We start from the raw sequence: 27,118 nt of genomic DNA, 5'->3' as shown, positions 1-27,118 counted from the left end.
CGTGTGTGTCTTGGAATTCTTTATCTAGTTGCAAAGGGATAGGTAGGTCTCTATCATTTCATAGCTGAGGGATTAAAAGACAGCCCTCAGACAGGCTGTGGGTGAGGTGGAGGAGACAGAAGCCAAACCTCTGATCCAAAGACATCCTCGAGGAGCTTTCTGGGATGAGAGAGAGTTCCCCATAGCAGACTCATGGCCATCAGACCTCATCAAAATGGAGCAAAAGGGCAAAGGAAGCTACCCCACACCAGTGAGTCAGTCACCAGAGACCCCGGCCCTTCCCAGAGATTTCCAGCAGCTCCTGGCCCCCTCTCCTCTCACCCAGTCTCTCCTCCAGGACTCCCGCCCCTTCCCCCACTTTGGGGGCCCCCAGCCTCCACCCTGCTCATCCAGCGCCGCCCTCCTCTGGCCTAGCCCTCTCTTCTTCTCTTCCTCGTGTCTGCCCCACTTCCCCAGGGTCCCCCGAGTTCTGGCCACCCTCATCCAGGTTCCCCCAGCTTCCACCCCTCTGCCACCCCTCATCCTAATGAACCATGTCCCAGCCCAGTAGTGCTGGGCTAAACCGTTTGACCCCTCAGCGGTGCAGGGGTTCCTGAACTGGGGGCTGCCCAGGTCCTGTAACCAATTCCTATGGCGCCAGCCGGGTGAGTTTCCCGTCACTGCTTTCCTGCTGGGGGCAGGCACCGGAGGGCTCCTGGCCATAGGTGAGTACGGAGCACAGGTCAGAGGTGGGGCGCACCTTTTGACCTTTGGCTGAACCCTGTATCTTTAGGTCTCTTTCAGCTTCTGGTGAACCCTATGAACATCTATGAAGATCAGAAGATGGTGACGTTGTACAGCTTAGTGGGTTAGTGCTGGGCTAAGCACAGGGATGCAGCACAGCCCTGGGTGCCCAGGAAGGAACCTTCTCTTGTTTCTTCTGTTCCCAAGTGTCCCTTGTAATTTCAGCCTCATCTTGGATTTTGAAGGGAGATCAGAGGGAAGAGGCCCCAGTCTACAGAAGACAGAGTCCTTGCCCACAAGAGCCTCCCCAGTCTGAGGGCCTCTCTATTAACCCCTATGTGTGTGATCAGTCACATCCGACTCTTCACAACCCCACAGACTGTAGCCCGCCAGGCTTCTCGGTCCATGGGATTCTCCAGGCAAGAATACTGGATTGGGTTGCCATTTCCTCCTCCAGAGATTAACCCCCATGATAAACCCCAAAACCATTCATAATCCCCATCTCTCCTGACCTCTCTGATCTTGTTTCCTGCTGCTTCTGATAAATTCAATTCACTCATTCATTTAGCACTAACTGAGCACCTTCTGAGGATTCATTCAGCAGTGAACAAGGTTGACAAGCACTCAGCTCATTTTTTAAATTTTAGACCCCTAGAGTTTATAATATATATAACACGCATTACATACATATACATACATTATGGTATATAGTACATACCTCTGTGTATATATATGTATGTGCAGTAACTGTTATAAGTTTATAATGATTTCTTTTTTTAATTGACATAGTTGATGTACAATATTATGTTAATTCAGGTGTACGATATAGTGATTTGACACTTGCATACATTATAAAATGATCACCACAATAAGTCTAAGAACCATCTTTCCCTGTACAAAGTTTTTACAATATTATTGAACATGTTGTTTTTAACTGAAGTATAGTTAATTTAAAATGTTATATTAGTTTCAGGTGTACAACATTTTGATTCAGCATCCTTATAGATTATACTCCATTTAAAATTATTATAAAATATTGGCCATATTTCCTATTGACCAAACTCCTTGTTATATATCTCTGACTTATTTATTATATAACTGGAGGCTTGTACCTCTTAATTCCTTTTAAATATTCCCCCCCACACACCCAGTTTTTTCAGAGTTTACATTCTCTTTCTTTCTTTTTTTTTTACATTCTCTTTCAAGTTTACATTCTAGTGGAAAGAGTTAGACAATAAATGAAGAAATAGACAAGAGCATTTTGGATGGTTACAAGTGGTATGAAAAACGTAAACCAGGGGAATGTGATAGAAAGGGATTTGGAATTAGCTGGGGAGTAGTCAGGGAAGGCTTCTTAGAGAAGGTGACATGTGAAGGGAGACGTTGTATCAAGAGGTGTTGAGACACAGAAACAGAAAACCCACCTAAAAGTGGCTTAATTATAGAGGAAATTTATCATCTCATTTAACAAGTTTCAAGGTAGAGTAGTTTTGGAATTTGGATAATTTGGCAGCTCAGTAAACCCACCAAGGACCAAGCTTCCTTTTGACTTTTTTCTCTGCCATTTTTGGCCTGTAGATCATTCCTCTTCAGGTCACCAAATGGCTGCAGCAAATCCAGACACCATGTCCTCATATGACAATATCAAAAGGTCAGAGCATTCCTTCCTCGTGTCTCCTATAAGAACAAAGAACTTCCTGTAAGCCCCCAGCCGACTTCCCCCACACCTCTGGTCAGAACATGTCCTTTCTAACCCTCTCCCAAGCACGGGGCACGGACATGGCATCATCCCAAGCTCACTGAATCAACTCCTTCTATGGGGCTCCAGCAGGAAACTACTTTCTCTCTGACCACTGTTTTCCAACATTTCTCCCCACTGATGACCTCTCACACAGACCCTTAGCTTTCTGGTGATTTTCATCTAGAAGATCTAGTCTTGCTTCAGTAATTATGACCATTTTCGGGGCTTAAAAGGTCCAGTCCTGTCTACGTCAAGATTTCAATCTCACATCATTCTCAAACATCTTCCCTCCTGACCACGCCCTTGCCCCGAAGCGCAGGCCTGATCGTGGAGTGGGGTCCTGCGGCGGACAAGAGGCACAGCCTGCTCACTCACTTTTTTTCTCCACTTCCTTCCCTTTCTGGCTCTTCTGATGTCAGAAAGGGGATTAGAAGAATTAGAGGAAAAGGGACAAAAGTCTGAAGTCATCGATACTGTTAGAATTCCCCCGCCTCTGTGCGGCACTCCCTCACACCCTGGCCGTCTCAGGGGGCCCTGTTCATGGTCTGGCTGGAGGCTCTGTGTGGACCGTGCTGGGCCCAGTTTCCTGCTGAGGGCAGTTCTATTTGACTGACCTTGAACGAAGCTCCCTGTACTTCCTACAGGCCACCTGCAGACCCTTATTTTTGGATGCCTCCCCCTGAACAGGCAGCCCTCTGAGATGGGACCCCACAGATGGCTTTGAGACCTGCGGCCCTCTCTATTTCCCAGGTGGCGCTAGTGGTAAAGAACCTGCCTGCCAATGCAGGAGACAGAAGAGATGCAGTTTCGATCCCTGGGTTGGGAAGATCCCCTGAAGGAGGGCATGGCAACCCACTCCAGTAATCATGCCTGCAGGATACCATGGACAGAGGAGCCTGGCGGGTTACAGTCCATGGGGTCGCAGAGTCTGGATGATGGAGGCGACTTAACATGCCTTCTATTTTTTTTTCCCAATCTCTGTATCTTATTTTTTATCATCCTCAGAATGTGGTTTTTGTTCTTGTGTTTTCTTTCTTTTTTTTTTTAATTCATTTATTTTTATTAGTTGGAGGCTAATTATTTCACAACATTGCAGTGGGTTTTGTCATACATTGACATGAATCAGCCATGGATTTACATTAACATGCCCTCTATATGTCCCAAAGGAAACGTCCTTGCCCTCCCAGACAGGGAACACAGGGCTCCTTGAAGTTGCCCCCTCCCAGTCATGATGAGAAGCACCACTCTCCATGTGCACATTTCCCCCATACTCCTGGGAGGCCCTGCTGACCTCTGAACGCTCCTGCCTCTGTGCTCTGGGGCAGCCCTGGGGTGGCCCTGCCAGGCTCTGCAGCTCAGCGGGTGTCCAGTTGGGAGGGGTGAGCCAGGTTCCCCTTCTTGCAACACCAGCCTCAGAAGGGTGCTCTCAGAGTCTGTCACTTGCCATGAGGAAGTGAACACCCATCCTCCCCACAGCCTCTCCTCCTATGTCTGCCTGTTCTAACCACTTCCCTCCACTTCCAGATAATTCCGATTTCTGGCCCTGTCTTTGTCTAGGCTGGTTGGGGTAGAGGGGTGAGACACCAGTTTTGCTCTTTTGGGAATTCCCAGATAGCAAACTCCATGAGGCTCTCTTTAGAAGGCAGAGCAGCCCTCAGTCAACAGTCACCCTCAGAAAGTAGGGTGACTATTTGTCAACTATCATCCTCAGCTTGAGTCTTGGCCAAAAGGCCAAGACCACAGAATCACTCCCCTTTCGATGTCCTACTATAGCATGCTTGGGTTAGACGGATCCAGATTTACCCCCAGGGGCCAGGATAGGGACAGGCCATTGCCCTGGAACAAAACCCAAGTTATGTTAGCAAGGAAGAAGGGAGAACAAACCATGGGTGGCACCCAGCAGCGTTTGCAGCAAACCTGTATGACAAGGTAGAGCCGGCCAGGTGAAGACTAGGGGGAGGAGTGCTCCTGGCAGGGGGAACAGCCAGGGTAAAGACCTCAGAGGACGCGGGAGCTTGGCAGATTTCAGAAACAGCAACAAGGCCAGTGTGGGCGGACGTGGTGGGCGAAGGGCTGAATAGGATGAGATCACCTCAGAAGGTGGGAAGGGGCCAGATCAGGAGAGTCTGGTGATCGTGTTAGAGGAGTCCAGATTTGGTCCCAAGCAGAGATGGGATGTCATTGCATGGTTTCAAGCAGAGCAGGGACCATGATCCGATTTTTGTTTTTGTAAGATTACTCTGGCTGCCTCATGAAAATTGAAATCTAGGCTAGCAAGAGAGGAAGTAAGGGACGAGGCAGCTCCCATGAGAGACACTGGGGACCCCGTGAGGGCCGAGCAGAGGGAGAGGAGGGTACGGACTAGGGCTCTGCCTTGGCCAACTTTGGGAGAACACTCCAGCCACACAGGAACCTTCTAGGTTCCCTGACCAGTTTGTGCTACTCCTTTGGCTTGGAATGCCTCGCAGCACTTACTCATCGTCCAGGCCCAGCTGTCACATCGCCTCCTGTGTCCAGCCTTCCCAGCCCCACCCTCCCCGCAGAAATGCCTGCTCCCTCCTGGGCTCCCACAGCTCTCCACAGCACCTCCCCGTGCACTGAGCACCGGGTGTTGCAGTCATTTGTTTACCCGTCTGTCTCTCTCCCTGGATGATGAGCTTCAAGGAGCTCACTGTCTCCCTGCAGAGACCACAGGGAGACACATGTGAAACTGCTGAAACACACCAGGAGGTAGACGACTAAAGGCTAAAATTAGGGACAGAGCTGTAGGTGTCAGAGCGCAGGGAATATCGAGGTGGCTGTGACCTCGCTTCTGACTGCTCTGAGCACCAGTGCCTGTTTCCAGAATTCACCTCTTGCTCTCTCTGCCCCCTCAGTACGTAGGGTACCTGGGAGTCCAGCCTGGAAAGGGAAAGTGTTGGCCCCCTCCCCTAACACAAATACACACACTTGCATATATGCACCAAGTCAATCACTGACCCTGGCTTTTCAGTCTCCGGCCTCCTCTCCAAGCCCTTCTGGAGGCTGGCACACAGTCGAACTCTATAAACGGCTGTTCGGTAGATGAATGCATGAGTGGCCTGAAGGCCTATCAGAGCCAGAGTGAATGGGACAAGGGCAGTATGGTGATGGTTCTAGAAAGGAGTTGTGGGAGGTGGGTGCTCTGCTAAACTTGGTGGGGGAGGCAGCTTCCTTACTCTGCCCCGCCACTTCCTGGGCTCTCCTGACAGGCTTGGGGGTCGTAGGCTGGGGGACCTCGCCTCACATTCGCTGTGCCAGCCTTCTGCTAATACCCAAGATGCTGGGCAAAGAGGGCAGGCTCTTTGTACTGGGATATGCCTTGGCTGCCATCTATGAGGGTGAGTGTGTGCCCCTGGGTACCAGTTAGTGACACTGAAGCAATGACTCTTGGTGGGCTATCCATTGAGAGCCAGGCTTGTTGAAGAGCAAAGAGTGGGGGGTCTAACCCCAGCTGTTCTGACTTGTGTATCCCCTGAGAGAGTTCCTCTGAGTCTCTGAGCCTCCTTCATTTACAAAAGGAAAAAAAAAAAATCAGGGGTTGAATGAGATGACCTCTCACCAGCTTTTGGGCCCCATCAATGTATGGTTCTAGAAGGTGGTCACCGCCCGCAGAGTGGGAGCTCAGGATGGGCTGAAGAAAGCTAATTGGCTCTAGAGGGAGGTAATCTACCAGGGCATCTTCCCCCAGGACCAGTGGCCAACCTGCGGCACAACCTCAACGAGGTGATAGCATCGCTCGGCTGCACGGTGGAGCTGCAGATCAACAACACCCGCACAGCTTGGCGTGTCTCCACAGCCCCCCTGCGGGCAGTGTTCAAGGACTTGCTGGTCAGGACCCTACACGGCAGGGTCTAGGGGTCTCTCTCCTCACAGGGCCTAGATGACTTGAGCTGAGAGCTGGGACCCTGGACTTATAGTTACACAACAGGGCGAGTGGTACTGGCATTTGGGGCAGAACTGTTCCCAAACATTGCAGGATGTGCCCTGGTCTCTGGGCATTAAATGGTCCCCAACCACTGGGACACATCACACACACATTCCCAAACACCCAAGTAGGTAGTGTTCAGGGCAGTTGAGCTAGAATGTCAGGAAATTGGGGGCCCTGGCCTTGAGGAGTTGGGACACTTTGAGAGTCAGGGGATGAGGGAATAGGGTACTGGAAGACTGAAGAGTAGGGTCTGGAAAAACTGGAAAGTTGAAGCGTTGGGAAGACAAGGACCTCGGGGCTTTGGAGTTGGGACAGTGGAGATGACACAGTGGCCTGAGAGAGTAGCGGGGAAGGGTAAAGTCAAGGGCCTGGGGAACCTTCCTTGACTAGCAAGGATCCGGAACAGGAGGCCTTGGGAGGAGCTGGGAGCCTGGGAGGCGAGTAGAGCAGAGGCACCTGGGGAGGGGAGAGGGCTCCCAAGGACTACAAACAGTGGAGAATCTGAGATGAGAGCCGTCTCCAGGCCTAGGCTCCTTACAGCTGGAGGTAAGAGCCCGAGGCTGGGCTGACGGGGACGAACAGGCTGTTGGGCACAGAAGCTCCAAGTCGCCATGCCGGACCCCTTTCCTCCCTCCAACCCCAGAGCAGCAAAGAGTCATTGAAAGCCGAGACTCAGAACATCACCAACTCCTTTGAGGAACTGGATGCCCAGGTGAACAGTGAGAGCGGATTCTCACCCAAGGATGCCGAGGGCTCAGAGACAGCCCCAGGTGGAGCAGCCCCCCTTGCCTCAGCCTTCAGACACCACCTGTCTACACAGAAGATGTACGAGCTGAAGACCAAGCTGCGCTGCTCCTGTGAGCGGGGGTCCCTGGGCAGGCAGGGGCCCGGGAACTGGCTCAGGGTGTTGGGACCTCAGACCCCCGTTGGCCCTTCCTGCAGATGTGGTGAACAAGGCCATGTTCAGCTGCCGCCGCTGGTTTGACCAGAAACATGGAGCTTGTATGCAGCGCATCTGGGTGCCCCTCCTCAACCACCTACTCTGCCTGCCCATGAAGTTCAAGTTCTTCTGCAGCATTGCCAAGGGTGAGCACAAGGGTGAGGCAGGAGGATGGGGAGCACCAGGGCTAGGGATCTGAGTCCTGGGGGACCCTGGGAAGGTGTCAGGCAGGAAGGCAGTCAGGAGGGGAGGCTTTGGGCTCTGAGGACACGGCATCCTTAGGGCCCAGCGCCTCCAGCTGACTAGATTTGTGACTCAGGTAAGTTCCTGCTTTGTCTCTTCATCTGAAAGATGGACATCATGATAGTACTTATCCCATTAGGGGTCTTGAGGATTTAAGGAGATAATACAGGTGAAGCAGCTGACAGAGCCGGCACACAGAGGAACTGCTCTGTTACGTGTTGGCTATCATAATTAGTGTTTGGTATGGTCATAGACAGGTGAAAAAAATGGGGGAAGAATTCAAGGAGAGCGAAGAAGGGAAAAACTCCAGGTGGTAGAACGCCATGGCAGGGAATTCCCTTTTAGTCCAGTGGTTAAGACTCCAATGGTTAGGACTCCAGGCTGTCACTGCCAAGAGCCAAGGTTCAATCCCTGGCCTGGGAACTAAGATTCCATAAGTCACACCAAAAAATGAAAAGAAAGAAAGTCACGGGCAGAGAGACAAAAGCAGTAGGATGAAGAGGATCACGGGAAGGGAGGACTGGAGGCCCCCTGACCCGGCCCCACTGCCCACCAGTGATGGAAGTTTGGTGCCGTGGTCGCATCCCAGTGGAAGGCAACTTTGGGCAGACCTATGACTCCCTCAACCAGTCTATTCATGGCCTGGAGGGGGAATTTTCAGCAACTATTAACCTCAAGGTAAGAAATGGGCAGTGAGAGGTGGGGGGGATAGGGAGTGGGAGGAGGAGGGCACAGGAACAGGATGCGAGGAAGAGCGGGCGAGGACACAGGAGAGGTGGCTGGTGAGGGAGGGGACGGGGTGGGGAGTGGTGGAGGCATTGGATGGCAGGGAGGGGGAGGGTGTCCAGCCTGTGGGAAGGGTCAGCCAGGTGTGAGAGGGTGCCAGCTCACAGAGGTGCAGAGGAGCAAGACTGTGTCAAGGAGGGCGGCGAACAGGAGGCAGAGGCAGCCCTGAAGTTCCTGGGAGGAGACGCGCATGAGTGAAGCATCCCAGGGGGAAGAGAAGCCACAGAGAGCCTGGGAAGCTGGGTCTCGGCCTCTGAGGCGGCGCCTGTGCCGCCCACCAGGAGGAGAAGCGGGCTGGGCTGCTGGGCCTCAACACGAGCTGGAAACACGTGAGCAGCGAGGTGCGGGACTACGTCAGACGCCAGGAGGCCCAGCTCGAGTGGACCCTGGGGCTGCTGCACGTGCTGCTCTCCTGCACCTTCCTGCTGGTCCTGCACGCGTGAGTCCTCAGCCTCTGCCCGGGAGCCCCGGCCTCCTGCTGGCCGTGCCCCGAGGGAGGCCCTAGGAATGGAGCAGCAGAGCCCTCCTCCGACTGAATCTGAATGCTCTGCGCCTTTAACTTTGCCTTTTTACAAAGCTGGGTTCGTTGTTTACACAAAGTTAAAGGAAATGTGGACATTTTGTCAGAAGAAACGTTACCCCATGTTCCCACCACCTTAAAAGGGCGACCGTCTTCATTTATCTACCTCCTTCCGGCCTTTATCCCAACGCTGACTTCTTTTTTTTTTTTTTTTAACTTTTAGCTTTGACTTTTGATTTTTTTTTCTTGCCCTTCATATTCCCCTTGGCTCTGACTTTGTGCCATTTTTATCGTCCAATTCTGCTTTCATTTTCTCCCGCCTGCTGTGTTGGCAGCTACTTTCCCTCCATTTGGACCAAAGTCCTCAACCCCACCCAGCCTGGCGTCCAGCTGGGCTGCCCTGGGCCTCACTCTGCTTCCCTGCCGACCTCTGGACCCTCTGTTTCCTGTCTCTAGCCCCACGTGCCTGAGATGGGCAGGGGCTGGACAAGGGAGGCCGCAGGGGCTCCTGCTCCTTCTGCCCCTGTTTGTGGGACCTAGACTGCAAGTGAGTGTTTATGTGTGTGTCCAGAGTCCTGTGGGAGGACAGAGATGAATGAGCCATAGTTCTGCCCTCAAGACGCTCATGGTTGAGGGGAAGTAGGAGAGGCGTCCACAAGACAGAGATGATTCAAAGGCTGTACTATGGACAGATGTGGGAGCTGAGGAAGTGTCCCTGAAAGGGCCATAACTGAGCTTCAAAAGGCTGCAGATGGGGAGCCACGGCCAAGAAGAGGAAAAGTCTTCTCTTGGGTCAGGAATTCGGCATTTGTGGGATGTGGACGGCAGAGGCTGTGGTTGACCCGGCATAGTCAGAACAGTCTGGAAATCCCTGCAGAAGAGCCCTGAACCGCCCCCCAGCGGCAAGGTTGCAGGCTGTACTGGAGCAGCCTGGAGGCGGGGAGGCCAAGGTGGGTCAGAGGTTAGGGAGCCAGGCTGGAACGGAGGTGGGCGGGGGCGTGGCAGGAAGTTGGCCTGAAATGGAGGGAGGTGGGGGAAGGTGCAGAGCCAGCTTGCGGAGGGAAGGAAGGAGGTACAGAGTCAAAAGCCACTTCCAGGCTTTCAACCTGGGTGAGGTCACTCATTGAAGGGGCTGAGGTGGGGAGGGATGGAGACCCGGCTCCGGAGGCCCAGACCCAGCAGTGGTAGGTCTCCCCACAAGGGGGCGCTCACAGTCTTTCTTTGCATTTATAGACATTTCTCTCTGAAAGGCAAAGATGTGGATTTTTACAGGGTCCCAGAACCAATAGCATTGGAAATCATGTTTCACAGTTTACAGAGCTTATTTAATGTACTTTTACAGTTTTAAACACATTTCCAACAATTAACATTTTTCCTCAGGAAACTGAAGCATTATGTGGGACTTTGAGAGATACACAGAAAAGCTACGTCTGCGCGTGCACACACGCTCACACAGAAAATATCGCTTTACTCAGGGGTGTATCAGTGGAGAAGGGAAATGATGGTTGAAATGAGTTTTGCTTCAAGTGAGCTCCCAGGAGATATTTTGAGGGTTCAGCCAAGAGGCAGGGGCTTGAGGGGTGAATGTGGGAGTCAGTGGATTGGGCGATTTCTGCATCCTTGAGGGATTTTCCTTGTCTCCATCCTTTGCTCCTAATGTTTCTTCTGCTTGCTATTCTTCCTGAAAGTTCCATGCCTGGGAAACCTTCCCCTACCTCCCAGGCACACACATGCACTTACACAGCCCTCCCTCCCGTCCTCCCCTCTGTTCTGTGTCAGCAGTATGTATGTGTATGTTTTTCATGGGACTGCGGGGCTGCTGGAGGGCAGGGCAGGGCTTTCTCCTCCGAGGACACAGACGATGCTTGGTGCGTGCTGGGCGGCCGGCTGACTGACCACATCAGGGAAGCCCACGGTTGGGGGTGGGTAAACCTGGAGGCGATGGAGACACTCTCATCCACAGGTGCTTCTCCTACATGGACAGCTATAACGGGGACATCCGCTTCGACAACATCTATATCAGCGCCTACTTCTGTCAGATCGATGAACGCAGAAAGAAGCTAGTGAGTGTGCGCAGCCTTGCCCAAGAGTGCCCTGTCCCGTTCTCTGGGTGGCGTCCTGCTCCAGGAAGGCAGAGGGGAAGAGGAGAGGGTGCTCAGCGTTTCTCACCGTGGGGACGTTTTTCCCAGGGCAAGCAGACGCTGCTGCCACTCCGCAAAGCCGAGAAGAAAACCGTCATCTTCCCCTGGGACCCCACGATCCAGGCCGCAGAAATGAGAAATGTGGTGAGGATGGCATGGAGGCAGGACCCCAGATCCTACTAGAGGCGGGGGTCTGAGGGGTGGAGGGCAGAGGGGGCTCAGTGGCACTGCCCAGCTCCGCCCCTCCTGCTCCCTGGCCAGTTAAGGGAGCTCATGGAGACACTGCCCGTGCTGCTGCTGCTGCTGGTGCTCTGTGGCCTGGACTGGGCTCTCTATTCCATCTTCGACACTATCCGCCACCACTCCTTCGTGCAGTACTCCTTCCGCAGTGAGCCCAGCCCCCACTCCAGGCTCCAGGCCCAAGGAGACAACCCCCTGGAGAACTCCCACCCTTGCACAGCCACCCCACCCCAATTCTTCCAATTTTTAAAAAATTTCTTTCATTTGGCTGCGTTAGGTCTTAGCTGTGGCTCATGGGCTTCTCTCTAGTTGTGGCGCATGGCTTCCAGAGCACGGGCTCAGCAGCTGTGACTCCCAGGCTTAGTTCCCTCACGGCACGTGGGAGCTTGGGTCCCCAACCAGGAATGGGACCCTGCGCTGGAAGGCAGATTCTTAACCACCAGACCCCAAAGGAAGTCCCTAGTTCTTCCAGTTTTGTCATTTCCTTCTGCTTCTCAGCCCCTACCTGCCCACCTTAGGGTCAAATATCAGCCCTGCAACTTGACAGCTGTCACTGGGAGCCTCAGTTTCCACTCCCCTTTGTATCTGTCAAGAGGAGGCATTAGTAAACAGTGAAGGGATGGAAAGTCCTGTGCAGCTGAGAAGTATTGCTATGCCTTGACCTCTCCCCTCCATCCAGTCCCCATCCTGCCCCATCTCCATAACTCCAACTCTCTCCTGACTCCCCCACTCCCCACACACACCACGACCCCTATCCTGGCATCAGGCAGTCATAAACTGGAAGTGAAAGTCGGGGGAGACTCCATGCTTGCCCGGCTTCTTCGGAACACCATCGGAGCCCTGAACACCTCCTCCGAGATGGTGGTGGACTCAAACAACATGCGTGAGTGATGCCGAAAGTTTGGATCAGAGGGATTGATGGCTGGGGGCCAGGGGAGAGGAGGCAGGCGGGGTGTTTCCAAGACAAAGAGTTAGGGGACCGGGCCTTGGCTATGGTGAAATGGGGGTCGGTGTGTTTGCATTGGAGAATCAGAGTAGGAAACATCAGGTCAAGCTTGAAGGATTGGAGGATGACAGGTTTGGGTCAGAGGAGTCCAGAGGGTCCCCCAAAGTCCCAGCCCTCTGGAGCAATGCTGTTCAATAGAACTTTCTGCCATGATGGAAAATTTCTACGTCTGTGCCATGTTGAACAAATAGCTTCCTGGGCCTAATGACTACCATACTGCAACAAAGCTCTGCAGGGTGAGGGGCAGGCAGGAAGATAACAGGGTAATCAGAGACCTAACCCACACCCCATGAAAGTGGGGAATTCAGTGCAGAGGTGCGGCCAGCCGGCCGGGCCATACCCCTGACAGGCCCACCTCCTCCCCCAGCCTGCCTGCCCCAGCCCGTGCCCCTGAGCACCAGGGCCTATTGGAAAGCCGCACTACCAAGTGGCCTCCTAGTGTGTCTTTGCCTGCTCCAGGCTTTCGGCTACCGGCTCCGGAGGGTCATCACAGCCTTCTACTTTCCCAAGGTGTGCCCCCCACAACCTCTCCACCCCTGGGTGCACACACACCGGCCTGCACCCAGCTCCCCATCAGCCCCACCTCGGGGGATGTCTTCCTCCTCTGTGCTGTCTCCTTGGCCCCAGCGAGAAAAGAAGCGAACCCTATTCCTCTACAATGACCTCCTGAGGAAGAGAGCAGCCTTCACCCAGCTGAGGAGGGCTACCATCCTGAGGCGGGCAAGACAGCAGAGGGCTCCGGTGAGTCCATGCCTGCGCGTCTGGGTCTAAGAACTGGAGTAGGGGGGCATCTCCCCTTAGTCCCTCCAGCCCCTACCAAGGTCCCAAGTCTACTGACGCTCAGTGAGTTCTGATGGCGGGCATGCAAAGGCCTTGGTCATCCAGTGCCTGGAGGTCAAGGCTGTGTCCATATCTGTAACCAGTATTTAGCCCAGCCTGAGATCCTAAGTGGACCATAGGGCTGTGCTGTGCGTGGTCACTCAGCCATGTCTGACTCTTTGCAACCCCATGGACTGTAGCCTGCCAGGCTGCTCTATACATGGAATTCTCCAGGCAAGAATACTGGAATGGGTTGCCATGCCCTCCTCCAGGGGATCTTCCCAACCCAGGGATCAAACCCAGGTCTCCTGAATTGCAGGCAGATTCTTTACTATCTGAGCCACCAGGGAAGCCCAAGAATACTGGAGTGGGTAACCTATCCCTTCTCCAGGGAATCTTCCTGACCCAGGAATCGAACGGGGGTCTCCTGCATTGCAGGTGAATTCTTTACCAACTGAGCCACCAGGGACACCTGGACCATAGAGAAGCAGGCAAAAAGGAGGAATCAGATTTGATATAATTGGGTCAAAGAAAAACAAGACGGGTTCATCAGAAACAAGGGGCCCAAGGCAAAGCCACAGGTTCTTCTGAGAGGACTTCAGATTAGAAGCTCAGTGCCGTTCCAGCAGAGGGGGTTGGGAGGTGTGCAGGGTGTGAGGAGGTGGCATAGGTGAGGGGACTCAGGTGGACTGGGGATCAGGGAGGTCTCACGAAGAGGCATGTGGTGTACAGAAAGGGCACACAGTCAGCAGAACCAGGCTTCAGTCCACACGCCCTCATTAAGCTTTGTAACCTTGGCCGTGGTCTTCACTGGACCTCAGTTTTTCCCTCTGCAGAATGGGGAGGTTGGACAACTCTATGAGGCCTGCTCACTAGAGATCAGTAATAGAGTGGTGGTCAGGTATGAGACTCTGGTGCCAGAGAGATTCTTTTTTTTTTTTTTTTTTAATATAAAGATCTCTTTTTTAAAAAAAGATATTATTTACTTATTTGGCTGTGCCAGGTCTTAGTTGTGGCATGCAGCATCTTTAGTTGCGGTATGTGAAGTCTTAGTTGCAGCAGGTGGGATCTAGTTCCCTGACCAGAGATGGAATCCAGGCCTCCTGCATTTGGAGTCTTAGCCACTGAACCACCAGGGAAATCCCTAGAGAGCCTAGGTTTGAATCCTGGCCTATCCCCTTATTACTGCGACAATTGTGTGATCTTGAGCACTGACTTAAATGCTGAGTCTTGGTTTTTCACTTCTGTAAAATGGACTTAACTACTCCCTCTATTTGTAGTAAGGGTTTAGTGAGTTTCACTCATTTAATAACAGTGCAGGTGCATAGCAAGTTATATATATGTGTTAGTTGTCATTGTCTGTAAATGATCACCTCTCCAAGCCATCAGTTTTTTTCAGCTGAAAAGAGATCTGCCTTACATAGTTATTGTTTGGATTGGATTAATTTACTTACAGTTTCTTGGTGAAAGTGACAGTGAAAGTGACATCGCTCAGTCATGTCCGACTCTTTGCGACCCCATGGACTGTAGCCTACCAGGCTCCTCTGTCCATGGGATTTTCCAGGCAAGAATACTGAAGTGGGCTGCCATTTCCTTCTCCAGGGGATCTTCCTGACCCAGGGATCAACCCGGGTCTCCTGCATTGCAGACAGATGCTTTACCGTCTGAGCCACCAGGAAAGCCCCCCTAGTTTCTTGGTACAGGGCCCAATATCATTTAAAAACACAAGGAGCAGCCACTCTTATTTAATCAGCCCTAAAAAAGCTCATAAAAGTGAGAGACCATGTTTGCTTAAATTTTTTCTCTAGCTCCTAGACCCCCCTCCCCCCAACTCCCATGACATGCAGTAGAGGCTGGATGAATGTCTGATGAACATACTGATACTATGAGAGAAGGTGAGCTCCATGTCCTTCTAGTCCATCGTCTTGATCCAGAGGTCCTAAGAAACTCATTCAAAATGAACATAATGTGATTCCATGACCAGATCATGGAGTTAACTGGATTTTGATGGGCAGATGGAAATGTGAAGGGCGTTCATTCCCAGTTGAGGAAGCAGAATGTGCAAGGACTCAGAGTCCAAAGGAAATGCCAACCAAGTGCAGGGCTTGAAGTCTAAGGAGGAACCGGCACAGAACATGTAAAGTTCAGGGAGAGGTAAGTTGGAGCAGAGGCTAGAAAGGGACCAAGTTGTGGAAGGCTCAGAAGGCCAAGGCCAGGAGTCCTGCCTTTGCTTGGCAGGCAGTGGGGCCCCTGGAGTTTCTTGAGCAAAGAGTGACCTGATAAGGTGGCCTGAGAATTCCTGGAAAACGTGTGGAGAGAGGGTGGGAGACAGAGGGAGCATAATGAGCCAGGCTTGTAATTTGGAATCAGGGTACCTGGATCCAGACAGGTTTTACTGTTCAGTCTGTGCCTTTGGGAAAGTCATTTAACATTTATGAGATTCCGCTTTCTCATCTGTAAAGTAGGAGAACACGGTAGTGATAGTCTTATCTGCCCTACTCACTTCTCAGCCTCACGGTGAGAATCAAATAAGACGATTTACGATTTACCGGAGAGTGCATGTGATGATGGTTGTGGCTGTTCCCGGCTGCATCCTCTCACTCTCCACCACGAAGTGAGGGAAGCTCTCCAGGACCGACATCCATAGAACCCTTGCCCTCCAGGGCCCTTCTTTGCCAAATCCAGCTTCCTCTAACATATGGGCATAGTCAGGTCTTGAGACTTCGGATAAGAAGCGCTTCTCCAAAAATAAGCGCTGTTCTCCACCTCCCCATCTTTCTCGCCTGCTCCCCAACCGGCTCTAAACCCGCCTTGTTTCTCAACAGCGCCGCCATCTGGTTGACATCCTGCACCGCAGCTGCCCGCTCTTGCGCCCCTTGCTGCGCCGCCGATGCGTGGTGTGCCAAGCACCCGAGACGCCCGAGTCCTACGTGTGCCCTACACCGAACTGCGAGGCAGTGTACTGCCGCTCCTGCTGGAATGACATGCGGCAGCGGTGCCCGGCCTGCACACCCCGCGAGGAGCTCTCCTCCTCCGCCTACAGCGACAGCAACGATGATGCTACCTACGCGGAGTGAAGGGGCGTAGAGTGCTCGCTCTCCCATCCGCTCCTTCCTGTTTAATAAAATGCTTCATACACTCCTGATGCCCGCGCTTCGCAGGCGTCCAGTACCGGAGGGTGAGCTAGGCAGTCGGGAGAACCAGCCCACCTGATCCGGCAGAGCCCGGCTGCGGTCGTGAGAGCGGAGGGCAGTGAAGCTGCTACGAAGGCGTCCTGACCCAGGGCCGGGTGGAGGTGCGACTCCCAAGCCGGTCGGACTGGGCCTTGGCTCCCATCCTGCAAGCAGCCTGAAGTGGCTGTGCAGAGCAGGGTGAGCAGTGCGGCAGTCGGAGTCAAGGGCTGGATCCACACTTCTTTGGAACCCGGAGCGCTGTGGGGGTGGAGCCTTTCCAGGGGCGGGGCCTCGGGGCGGGGCCTGGTTCTGGCCGGGTGGGAGGAGCCTGGGAGGGGCCTGTGGCTGCGCCTGGCTGCGAGGTGCGAGAAGCCGACCCGGCAGCCGCGGCTCCTCGGCGCCCGGCCCAGCACCTGCTGCCCTCGCCCGGCCCCGGGCGGCGCTGCCATGCGCCTGGCGCTGCTCTGGGCCCTGGGGCTCCTGGGCGCGGGCAGCCCACTGCCCTCCCGGCCGCTCCCAGATATAGGTGAGTGCCTGGCCAGAAGTGGGCCGGGGGTCGCCCGGGCAGGACGCGCGGGGAAGTCGGGAGACCCTGGGGTCCTGGGGTCGGCCGGAGACCCCGAGAGACCCCATTCAGAGCACAACCTGCCCTAGTCTGATGTTCTGGGCCGAGGACCCGGCGACGGGGCGATGGAGTGGGGAGGGAAGGCGGAGGGATGCCGGCGCCCCTGGGCCGGTCATCCTCTGCAGGGTCCCCGCGGACACTTTCAGGCTCCGGGACCGGGCACCGCGGGGCCTGGCTCAGCACCCCCTCAGGATCGCGGTAGTGGGGCTTTGCTCCCCGGGACTGACGTCTTCGCTCCTCTGGGGCCTAGCTGATCGTTCCACCCGGTGCCAGGGCGCCGAGTAGGCACGGCTCCTAGGGTTTGGCGAAGAGGATACTTCCCGGGCCCTCATCCCAGGCCTGAGAGGCCGGCACCCCTCACCCTGGTGCTGATCCCACCAGAAAGCTCGCCGAGCGGGAGGGGGCCCGGGAGGAGCCAGGAATGGGAGAGTTGGCCAGGAAAGAAGCTGGGACACCAACCCCTCCTTGGAACTTTCACTTCCCGCTGCTGTCTTGGGCTGGGGGCCGAGAGGGCAGGCGGGGGTGGAGTGTCCGGAGGAGAGAGGGCCATTTGGTGGGGGGGTGGGGGGGACTCCGGGAGGAAGCAGAGGCTTGGGGAGCGGGTGTGCCTAACTGGGCATGAGGGGTATTTAGGGAGGGGGTGTTTGCAATGCTCACCCAGAAATGGGCGTTCCCAGCATCTCTGATGTGAGGAAAGGGAGGGTGAGTGGGCACTGGGCCACAAGGCTTCGCCCAGTCCTGAGAGGGGGCGTTCCTGGGGAGGAGGGGGTTGGGAGGGAGTGGGAACAGGGGGAGGGTCCCTGTGAGAACCTGGGATTGGTCTGAGGGGGACAGGGAAGGACAACAGGCTGGGCATGCTGAACTTCTTTCTCTGAGGACTTGTGGATGGGTTGGTGGGATGAAAGGAAAAAACTGGAGAGAAGCCCCCACCCTCTAGTATTCTCCCTGAAGTCCCAGAATGCAGTGTAGGAGCCCTTCAAGCAGAGAAGGGCCTTGATGGGTTGGGAGCCAGGTGGGTCAGAGGGCAGCAGCCACCTCCAGCCCTGGCGCTGATTCTCTCAGCACTCTTTTGGGGTGTCCTGGGAACCCTGCAGGTGTCACTGAGGAGACGCAGGCGAGGCCAGAGAGGGCCCAGAAAGGACCTCTGGAGCCCCGGATCCTTCGGGACAACCTCACGCTCAGCCAAGCAGCGGTGCTTCAGGTGAGCCTCTCTCTCGCACCCCCCACCACCCTGAGTAACCAGGTGCCTCCAGGCAGAGGCAGGCTGAGAGCGGGTGAGTGCACTTCGCAGCAGCATGGCCATCCCGGGCCTGCCGCCTCTCCCTGCCCACCCCAGCACCTGGCTTCACTTATCTCCCTCTCCCGTCTACACACACATCTGTCTGCCTCAGCCCCACCCAAGTCGTCCATCTCCACTGAGGCCAAACTTGCTCTCTTGGTCTCCTGTGGTCGGTTCTCTCAGTGGGGGGACTTGGAGAGGGTCGGGCCCCACCAGACACCCTCCCCTCCCAATTCTAAAGCTGAGTCAGAGGAAGGGCTGGGGCCTGCACTGGGCCCTCCATGATGCTTCCTCTCTGGGCAGGAAGCCGAGAAGGGGCGGCTCAGATACCTTCCTTGACCTCCCCACACAACCCCCCAGAACAATGCCCCAGGCCAGGCAGGGCTTCCTGGCCCCTCCCTCGGGATCCCCCCACCAATGATCTAATCCTCGGTGCTCTCCTAAGGGCCTGAGGTTTTCTGGTTAGAGAAGATAGGAGTTACAGACAGGGCCAGGGAGGTGACATGCCCTCTGGTACCCACAGACCAGTCTGCCTGAGGCTTTGCGGATCAAACTGGAATTGGATGGTGAGAGTCACATCCTGGAGCTGCTGCAGAATAGGTAATAATGATAGCAGTAATGTTACTAATAACACGACTAACAACTCATAGCATCTACGAGGTGGTACTACAATGTGGTACTTAGGTACTAAGAGCCTGAACGCACTAAATCTTCACAACAACCTCTATCAAGTAGATATTATTATGTATTATTATTGGCCTCATAGGTGAAGAAGTCAAGGCACAGAGACGTTAAATAACTCCCTCAAGGTCACACAGCTGGTGGGTGCTAAAGACTAGATTGGAACCCAGATAGCCTGGGTTTGTAGCCAGTCTATAGCCCAACCACCATACTCTGATACTCGAGGGGAAGCAGGAAGGTTGGGGGGATTGCCTAGCCCCCAGCCGCCCCTCTACCCCCTCCAGGCCTCAAGCTGTCACTGCACCATCCTAAGAGGCAGCTGACCCTGCCCTCCTTTTTCTTCATTCCGCAGGGAGCTAGTCTCAGGCCGCCCAACCCTGGTGTGGTACCAGCCTGATGGCACCCGGGTGGTCAGTGAGGGACATACTCTGGTGAGTAGGCCATCTTGTGCCCCGTTTCTGGTCCAAGGGGATAAGGGAAGGGGCAACTGGAAGGTGCCATCCCTAGAGGATGGGAGGACACTGCATATCCTCACCAACAAGCTAGCCTCCTGGCTCAGATCTGGCCTGGCCTTCAGGTCAGCACTCATGTTTCTCTGCTGTAGGAGAACTGCTGCTACGAGGGGAGAGTGCATGGCCACGCCCACTCCTGGGTCTCTCTCTGCACCTGCTCTGGGCTCAGGTACAAGGGGTCTAATCCATGAAGGTGGAGAAAGTGAGGGTAAACGAGGTATAGGGCTGGCAAGCTTTCTGACTTCCTGCATCTTTGCATAGGGGCTTAGTGATCCTGTCCCCAGAGAGAAGCTACTCCGTGGAGCTGGGGCCTGGGGACCTTCAGGGTCCCCCGATCATCTCCCGGATCCAAGACCTCCTCCTGCCACGCCACACTTGTGCCCTGAGCTGGCCTGCATCTGTGCTCACTCAGGCTCTACCGGAGCACCCCCTGGGACAGCGTCACACTCACCGGGTGAGGAGGAAAGGCAGGAGGGCTGGGCTTCTGTTGTCCCCCTGGCCCTCAGAACTATTGGCTCATAGTAACGACAGTTCCTGCTCACGGAGCGATTTCGCAGTACCAGGCACTTTGTAAACATTAACTCCTTCACTCACCCCAGCAACCCTGGGGGGTAGGTGCTATCCATAGCTCTGTTTTAGTGAGAAAACTGGCTCTAAGAGGTTAAGTGACTTGGTCAAGGCCATTCAACTAATACATGGTATTTCCAGGATTTGGATGCAGGCACTTGACTCAAACCCTTCATCTGTCTTATGATCCAAATGCAGAGAGCTCTCACTTGGATATAGCAAATACATAGTTACTGATCATCAAGCAGTAAGAACTCAATTTATTCAATGGGGATAATGGAACTACTTACCTTATAGGATTACTGTGAAGATTAAATGTATCTACATACATATATATATGTATGTAAATGCTTAGAACTCCAATCTGTCTGGCATATGTTAAGTATTTGATGGTGTCAGCTTTTTTTTTTTTTTCCCCCTAATTTGGAAAAAGCACTGAATTTGAAGCCAGAAAAGCAGGGCTCTACTCCCAGCTTCATAACCTATTCTTAGTCCACTTGGGCAAGTCCCCGGCCTCCCAGGTTCTCCGTGGTTCTCTGTAAAATGGACTCTTCACTCTCTTCACTTTGACCACACAGGGTGGGTGTGGACACAGCCTGGCCAGTTGGGCGTGGCTGCGGGTGGTGACTGGTGGGTGTGTCTGATGCTCCTTCCTCTTGTCCACAGTGGAGGCGGGACGTGGTGACAGAGACCAAGATTGTTGAGCTGGTGATTGTGGCTGACCATTCCGAGGTGAGCTGGCCGGCCCCTGGCTGCCCTCCCCTGACCTCTGCCAGCCGTGCTACCTTTCCTGGTCACCTCTCTTGACCCGCAGGTCCAGAGGCACTGGGACTTCCAGAGCCTACTGAACCGCACCCTGGAAGTGGCCCTCCTCCTGGACACAGTGAGTATCAGGCCTGACAGCATCCTGATGGCCCCCAACCTTGGGAACCCTCTCCTGAGTCCCAGTTCTCTTCCAGTTCTTCAGGCCTATGAATGTCCGGGTGGCACTAGTGGGCCTGGAGGCCTGGACTCAGCACGACCTGATAGAGATAAGCCAGAACCCAGGTCTCACGTTAGACAGCTTCCTCCACTGGCGCCGGACAAACCTGCTGCCTCGGTTGCCCCACGACAGTGCCCAGCTGGTGACGTAAGACACCCCCCCAGGATCAGCCAGCAGGGTCTGGCTCTGCCTTGGCCTGGCCAATTTCATACCCCAGCTCCCTCCCTGAGGGCCTGAAGCTCTGGCCACTTTTACTTTGGAGCCCTAACCTTTGACCTCTCAATCCCACAGCGCCACGTCATTCTCTGGGCCCACGGTGGGCATGGCCATCCAGAACTCCATCTGTTCTCCTGAGTTTTCAGGAGGTGTGAATATGGTGAGCTATGTGCACATCTCCTCCCCATTCCCCATCCAAGTCCTACAGCTGTGGTACCACATAGTCACTGAAACCCCCAGCAAAGTTACCAACCCCAAGCTGAGGGTAGAGAGGGCAGGGGTGCATGGAAGGTGCCCCTCGCCTATGGCCAGCTCATCATGCCTTCACCTAGAAGCTCTGCCCATTTCTTGGGGGAGGGGGGGACAGCTGAGGCCCAAAGGACCTTGGTGCTCTCCCAGGGCCATACAGTGAGATATGGGGAACAGAGCTGAGCTAGAGCCCAGGTTTCCTACCACCCAGGCCTGGGCTCTCCTCCTGGTTTAGAAGCACTTAAGAAGGGAGGCGGGACCTGCTCAGGGCCCAAGAGGTCAGATGAAGAGAGAACAGGAGCAATCAGGCTGGTGCGCGACCTGGGCTATCCCCTCCCCAATGACAGGACCACTCCACGAGCATCCTGGGAGTCGCCTCCTCAATAGCCCACGAGCTGGGACACAGCCTGGGCCTGGGCCATGACTCCCCTGGGAATAGCTGCCCCTGTCCGGGTCCAGCCCCAGCCAAGAGCTGCATCATGGAGGCCTCCACAGAGTGAGTAACTGCAGGATGGAGAGGGAAGGGGGCAGGGGGAGGTCTGCAGCCCCAACCTCCTTGCTGTCATCCCCAGCTTCCTGCCAGGCTTGAACTTCAGCAACTGCAGCCGACAGGCCCTGGAGAAAGCCCTCCTGGGTGGAATGGGCAGCTGCCTCTTTGAACGGCTGTCCGATCTGCCTTCTATGGCCAGTGTCTGCGGAAATATGTTGGTGGAGCCCGGCGAGCAGTGTGACTGTGGCTTCCCAGATGTAAGCCCCTCCCCCAGAGCTGTGCCCTCACCCTGGCTCATCGGCTGTCTCTAAGCCCCCAGAGCCCCGCTCCCCACCTGCCTGTCTGTGGGGACAGCAGGCAGGCTGTCCAGCTCTAGCTCTCATCCGCCGTGCACAGGCCTAGGGTTCAGGCTCCAGGGGGCAGTTGGGGTAGGGTCCCAGGCCAGACCGCTCTGATGCCTGGCCTTCTGTGCCCTTCCCTACAGGACTGCACTGATCCCTGCTGTGACTACTTCACCTGCCAGCTGAGGCCAGGGGCCCAGTGCGCATCTGATGGACTCTGCTGTCACAATTGCCAGGTGAGCCCAGACTGGACCGGCCACCCAGAGCCCACCTGCCAGGGGCCAGGGTGGAAAAGGTCATCCTAACTCCCAGGGCCTGGCTGGATTTGCCCCCAACCCCATACTGACATTCACCCACCCTCCACAGCTGCGTCCAGCTGGCTGGAAGTGTCGCCCCACCAGAGGTGAATGCGACTTACCCGAGTTCTGCCCCGGAGACAGCTCCCAGTGCCCCCCGGATGTCAGCATGGGGGACGGTGAGCCATGTGCTGGCGGACAGGCTGTGTGCATGCTAGGACGTTGTGCCTCCTATGCCCAGCAGTGCCAGGCTCTCTGGGGGCCTGGGGCCAGGCCCGCCGCACAGCTCTGCCTCCTTACTGCCAACACTAGAGGGGACGCCTTTGGGAGCTGTGGGCGCAACCCTGACGGCAGTTATGTGTCCTGTGCCCCTCGGTAAGTGAGGGAACCTGGCTCCTCCTCTAGGCCTGTGGGCATCTTGGCTCCACCACACTGACCCTGCACCTCCTCCCTCACCCCAGAGATGCCATGTGCGGGCAACTCCAGTGCCAGGGCGGGAGGGCCCAGCCTCTGCTGGGCTCAGCCCGGGATCTCCGCTGGGAGATGCTGGAAGCCAACGGGACCCAGCTGAAGTTGAACTGCAGCTGGGTACACCTGGACCTGGGCAACGACGTGGCCCAGCCCCTCTTGACTCTGCCTGGCACAGCCTGTGGCCCCGGCCTGGTGAGTAGCCTCAGTGGGCAGGGCCAGGTGGGGAGGAATGTCTGAACTGCTGTGAGCAGTGCCCAGGCCTCATTAGCCACCAGTGCAAACAGTGCAGGCTCTGAGGGGAGTTCAGATTCTCACTTCAGATGGAGCAGAGTCCTGTGGTCCTGTGAGCCTTGGTGTCCCCATCTGTAAAAGTGTGCTGGGCCTCGGCCTCCCAGTGCCAGTAAAGCGTGTGAGAGGGTGATCTTTGCTCTTCTCTCCCCACTGGGCAGGTGTGTGTTGAGCAGCAGTGCCAGCCAGTAGAGGTCCTGGGAGCACAGGAATGTCGAAGGAGATGCCATGGGCATGGGGTGAGCTGGCATGGGGGGAGATGAAGAGGGAGCAGGGAGCCTCTGGGAAGGAAAATAATGGTGGGCTTTGCAAACAGACACACCTGGGTTCTAATCCTCGCTCTACCATGTCTTAACTGTGGGACCCCTGGCAGGTTATTAACCTCTCTGAGCTCAGTTCCTCATCTAACTAATGGGCATAATAGTAGTACCCACTTCCCGGGGCACATGAGGTGAGTACAACACTAGCTTCTGGCACAGTGGCCGACAGATAGAAGGCACTCACAGTGTGAGTTCAATCTAATTTCCTCTGCTGCTGGCGCCGATTGAGTCCCTCTCTCCAGAGCAGTGGCACCTTCTACCTCCTCATCCTCAGCATGCCCAGCCATGGACATCTGAGATCCTGAAAAGCTGGGGACAGGGAAACGTGGCCCCAGAGGGCCCAGCTCCTCACTGTCCAACCTGTGCATCCTAGGTCTGCGACAGCAACAGACGCTGCCACTGTGAGGATGGCTGGGCACCCCCAGACTGCACCACCCACACCAGAGGTAGCACGGCGTGGGGCGCAGGGGCAGCTGAGAGGGCGTCCTTCATCACCCCTCTTTTCCTGATCCATTCACTGCTGGTCCCTTGCCTCCCTGTGACCCCTGACCCTTTCACTTCACTGATCACCTGATCTCACCCACAGCAACCAGCTCCCTGACCACAGGGCTGCCCCTCAGCCTCCTGTTGTTGCTGGTCCTGGTGCTCCTTGGTGCCAGCTACTGGCACCGTGCCCGCCTGCACCAACGACTCTGCCAGCTCAAAGGACCCAGCTGCCAATACAGGTACCAGCCTCCCTGTTACCAACTCTCTCAACATCTCTGTTAAGGACCACAGCTCTGAAACCCTGCCCCCATCCCCTGGGCAGCCCCCAGACCATACCCCATACCACCCCCTTCCCTACTTGTGCCCCATAACTCTTCACCTCACGTGTAGACCCAGATGGGGCAACTGCAGTGCTAGGACCATTTCTCTCCAGGAGCCCCAGGGCTGGATAAGTGGGGCCATCTGTCAGGCTGATCAGCTTCCCCTCCTCACCTCTGATTTGGCCTAAACCATGCTCCAAGGGGCCACAAAGAATTAACCCCATTCAAGGGCTGCCTATGGGCACAAAATGGTCTGAGGCTGGGTCCTCACCCTCCTTGCCTTTCTCCATGCTCAGGGCAGCCCAGTCTGGTCCCCCAGAACGCCCAGGACCCCCACAGAGGGCCCTGCTGATGCCAGGTGCCAAGGTAAGTCTGTATGCCAGAGCAGAGAGGGCCCCGACCCAGGCAGGAATCCAGCTTGGGTGGGGGTGTCCAAGGCTCTGGACTCAGAGAAAGACTTGCATCGCCCATGAGTCAGTCACTGGAGTCAGGGCCAGCCCTCCCCGCACCTCCCCTGGCTGCAGGCTGAGAAACAGTCCAGTCTGGACTGGGGCGGGGCAATCACCTAGAGGAAGGAGTGCTGAGCTCTGCGAGCTGGCCAAGCCAGTGGCTTTCAAAGGTGGGTCTCCCTGTGCTCCCAGCAGTGGTGCCCCAGGAGGGCACGAGGGGGTGCTCAGAGTGGGCTTCGGTGTGCCGGGACCTGATGAGGCCCAGGCCACCAAGTGTAGAAGGGCTGGTGAGTGCCTCTGCCCTGAGCCCCCTGGATCTGATGACAGGAGTGCGTGTGTGGAGGTGGTCTGCATGCCTACTCCACCACTTGTCACCCTCTCTGCATGCAATTGAATAACCGCATGCATGCACAGCCCCCACTGCCCCTGGGGCCCTGGCTGCCCATCCCTGAGCACTAACACCTCTCTGCCCACATCTGTCTCTCTGCTCCCTCCCTCGCCCCCTGCCTGTCTGCTCCTCCTGCTCTCTCAGCAGGCTAGTGCTCTTGGCTTCCCGGCCCCTCCTTCCAGGCCGCTGCCTCCTGACCCTGTGCCCAAGAGACTCCAGGTAAATCTGGGCCAGGCCCGGCCCTGGCCCAGGGCAGGTGGGAGGCTTGGTGCCCAACCGCAGCTCTCATCCCTGTTCCCTGCCAGTAGCACTCGTCATTAGGGGACCAGGGTGCCCTCAGCCTTCAGACACTCTGAGCCCCAGAAGCAGCAAAGGGTGAGCCGTCTGCCTTGGTTTCTACCACCATCTAGTGGTCAGTGGCGGGACTGCAGTTGGCCAGGGACACCCCCAGTGACCCACACCTTTCTCCCCTGAGGCCTCTCCTGGCATGCACTCAAGCCCCATGCGCATGTCCCAGTTCTCTCCTGCCCCCTGGCTGACTTTGCATGTTGACCTGAACCCCTGGGGAGATCCGTCGCATGTCCACTGCCCCTGGCTGTGCTCTCATAGTCACCGCCCCTCTCTCTGTTCAGGCTGAGCTGGCAGACCGACCCAATCCCCCCACCCGCCCTCTGCCCGCTGACCCGGTGGTGAGGCGCCCAAAGGTAACCGTGGGGGGAGAGAAGGGCACAGCCTTTCCCCCCACCCAGGGCTGTGGTGCTGGTGGCAAGACGCCCTCTGTGCCTGAGGCCACATACCCCAGTGGCATCTTTAATGGTGACAGGTTCGTTTGGAGACACAGGTGACCTATGATGCCACCTCTCAAGCTGGTGCTCCCCAGCATCAGTGCGTCAGAGGTGAACAACATGATACGCTCTCCCAAGCTGGCCTTCTCTCTCTCAGTCACAGGGGCCCACCAAGCCCCCACCCCCGAGAAAACCACTGCCTGCTGACCCTCACGGCCGGCGCCCTTCTGGTGACCTGCCTGGCCCTGGAGCTGGAATCCCGCCCCCAGTGGTACCCTCCAGGTAGGAGAGGAGAGGAGAGGCGCGGAGGATGGGTGGATTGGGCGAGTGGTCTGGGAAAACAGCACCTCTGACCTTTTTTCTTGGCTTTCCACATCCCAGGCCTGCGCCGCCGCCCCCAGCAGCGTCCTCGCTCTACCTCTAACTTCTCCTGAGGTTCTGCTGCCTCCAGCCTGGACTTAGGACGTCAATAGGCAGACCTGACCCCTGAAGCCCCCCACGGTGACTGAAGGAGCCGGAGCCTGGACGCTGTGGAGCAGGAGTCTTAAGACACCGGGTACCTCCACTTGCTGTCAAACAGCACTCTGGGGACCGGCCCACTCCGCGGCATCTGGGGGTTGGGGAGGGTTTGGGAGCTGGACGGAGCTGAAGGAAGTGCGCACAGCCTGTCTGCTGACTTACAATAAAAGTGAGGTCTTGAGAGCACGCCTTCAAGTTTGTCTACTTCGGGAAGGAGGGTCTCCCCTGTTGCGATTCCAGATCTGGCCGCCAGGAGACGCTGCCGCCTCAGACGAAGACGGGATAGGGAGGGCGAGAGTCCCAGGTTGGGGGAGAGAGGATCCCTGGGATGCTCGCGGCTTGTTTCTGCCTAGCCTGTGATGTCTCTCTGCATAATCCAGTACCACAAAGGGCGCTGTGTGCCCTCTACCACCCCCAGTCGCCAAGTTCTCACCGCCAACGCTGCGCGGCCCTTTAGCGGCGGCCATTGACAAACCCGTCAAGCTGTTGGACTCGCCTTCCCCACCCTCTGACCAGTGGCTGGGAAAAATGGAACTGGCTGAGGTTCTCAGAGCCCCGGAGCTGGGGCAGGGC

At 55.7% G+C, this 27,118-nt stretch overlaps 2 protein-coding genes across 11 annotated transcripts; both read left to right on the top strand.

Annotated features, from left to right (window-relative positions):
• Positions 1-192: 192 nt before the first annotated feature.
• On the top strand, positions 193-16,185 carry DCST1 (DC-STAMP domain containing 1). Its single transcript, XM_065926246.1, has 16 exons — positions 193-250; positions 579-704; positions 773-847; positions 5,695-5,823; positions 6,174-6,313; positions 7,057-7,270; positions 7,356-7,499; positions 8,153-8,274; positions 8,664-8,821; positions 10,866-10,965; positions 11,092-11,187; positions 11,305-11,431; positions 12,050-12,166; positions 12,657-12,799; positions 12,917-13,030; positions 15,934-16,185. The coding sequence occupies exons 1-16, from the start codon at positions 193-195 to the stop codon at positions 16,183-16,185; spliced, it is 2,115 nt and encodes a 704-aa protein (XP_065782318.1).
• Positions 16,186-16,611: 426 nt separating this feature from the next.
• On the top strand, positions 16,612-26,745 carry ADAM15 (ADAM metallopeptidase domain 15). 10 transcript variants are annotated; one of them, XM_065902908.1, is made up of 23 exons: positions 16,612-16,807; positions 18,001-18,107; positions 18,709-18,785; positions 19,219-19,297; positions 19,471-19,547; positions 19,640-19,832; positions 20,612-20,677; positions 20,760-20,828; positions 20,905-21,074; positions 21,219-21,303; positions 21,740-21,888; positions 21,965-22,139; positions 22,367-22,459; positions 22,590-22,894; positions 22,981-23,182; positions 23,440-23,517; positions 23,972-24,044; positions 24,185-24,323; positions 24,701-24,770; positions 25,389-25,460; positions 25,874-25,945; positions 26,065-26,308; positions 26,408-26,745. In XM_065902908.1, exons 1-23 carry the CDS (start codon positions 16,729-16,731, stop codon positions 26,458-26,460), a joined length of 2,727 nt encoding a protein of 908 aa, XP_065758980.1. In that variant the 5' UTR covers positions 16,612-16,728; the 3' UTR covers positions 26,461-26,745. The 10 variants fall into 10 exon arrangements, with proteins under 10 accessions (XP_065758980.1, XP_065758971.1, XP_065759009.1 ...); XM_065902899.1 differs by having other exon boundaries at positions 25,386-25,460; XM_065902937.1 differs by having other exon boundaries at positions 26,184-26,308; positions 26,408-26,744.
• The last annotated feature ends 373 nt before the right edge of the window (positions 26,746-27,118 follow it).

Source organism: Muntiacus reevesi, chromosome 1, assembly GCF_963930625.1.
Source record: "Muntiacus reevesi chromosome 1, mMunRee1.1, whole genome shotgun sequence".
NCBI classification, from domain to species: Eukaryota; Metazoa; Chordata; class Mammalia; order Artiodactyla; family Cervidae; genus Muntiacus; species Muntiacus reevesi.
The sequence above is the reverse complement of the archived record's forward strand: the minus strand, read 5'-3'. Positions and strand labels throughout refer to the sequence as shown.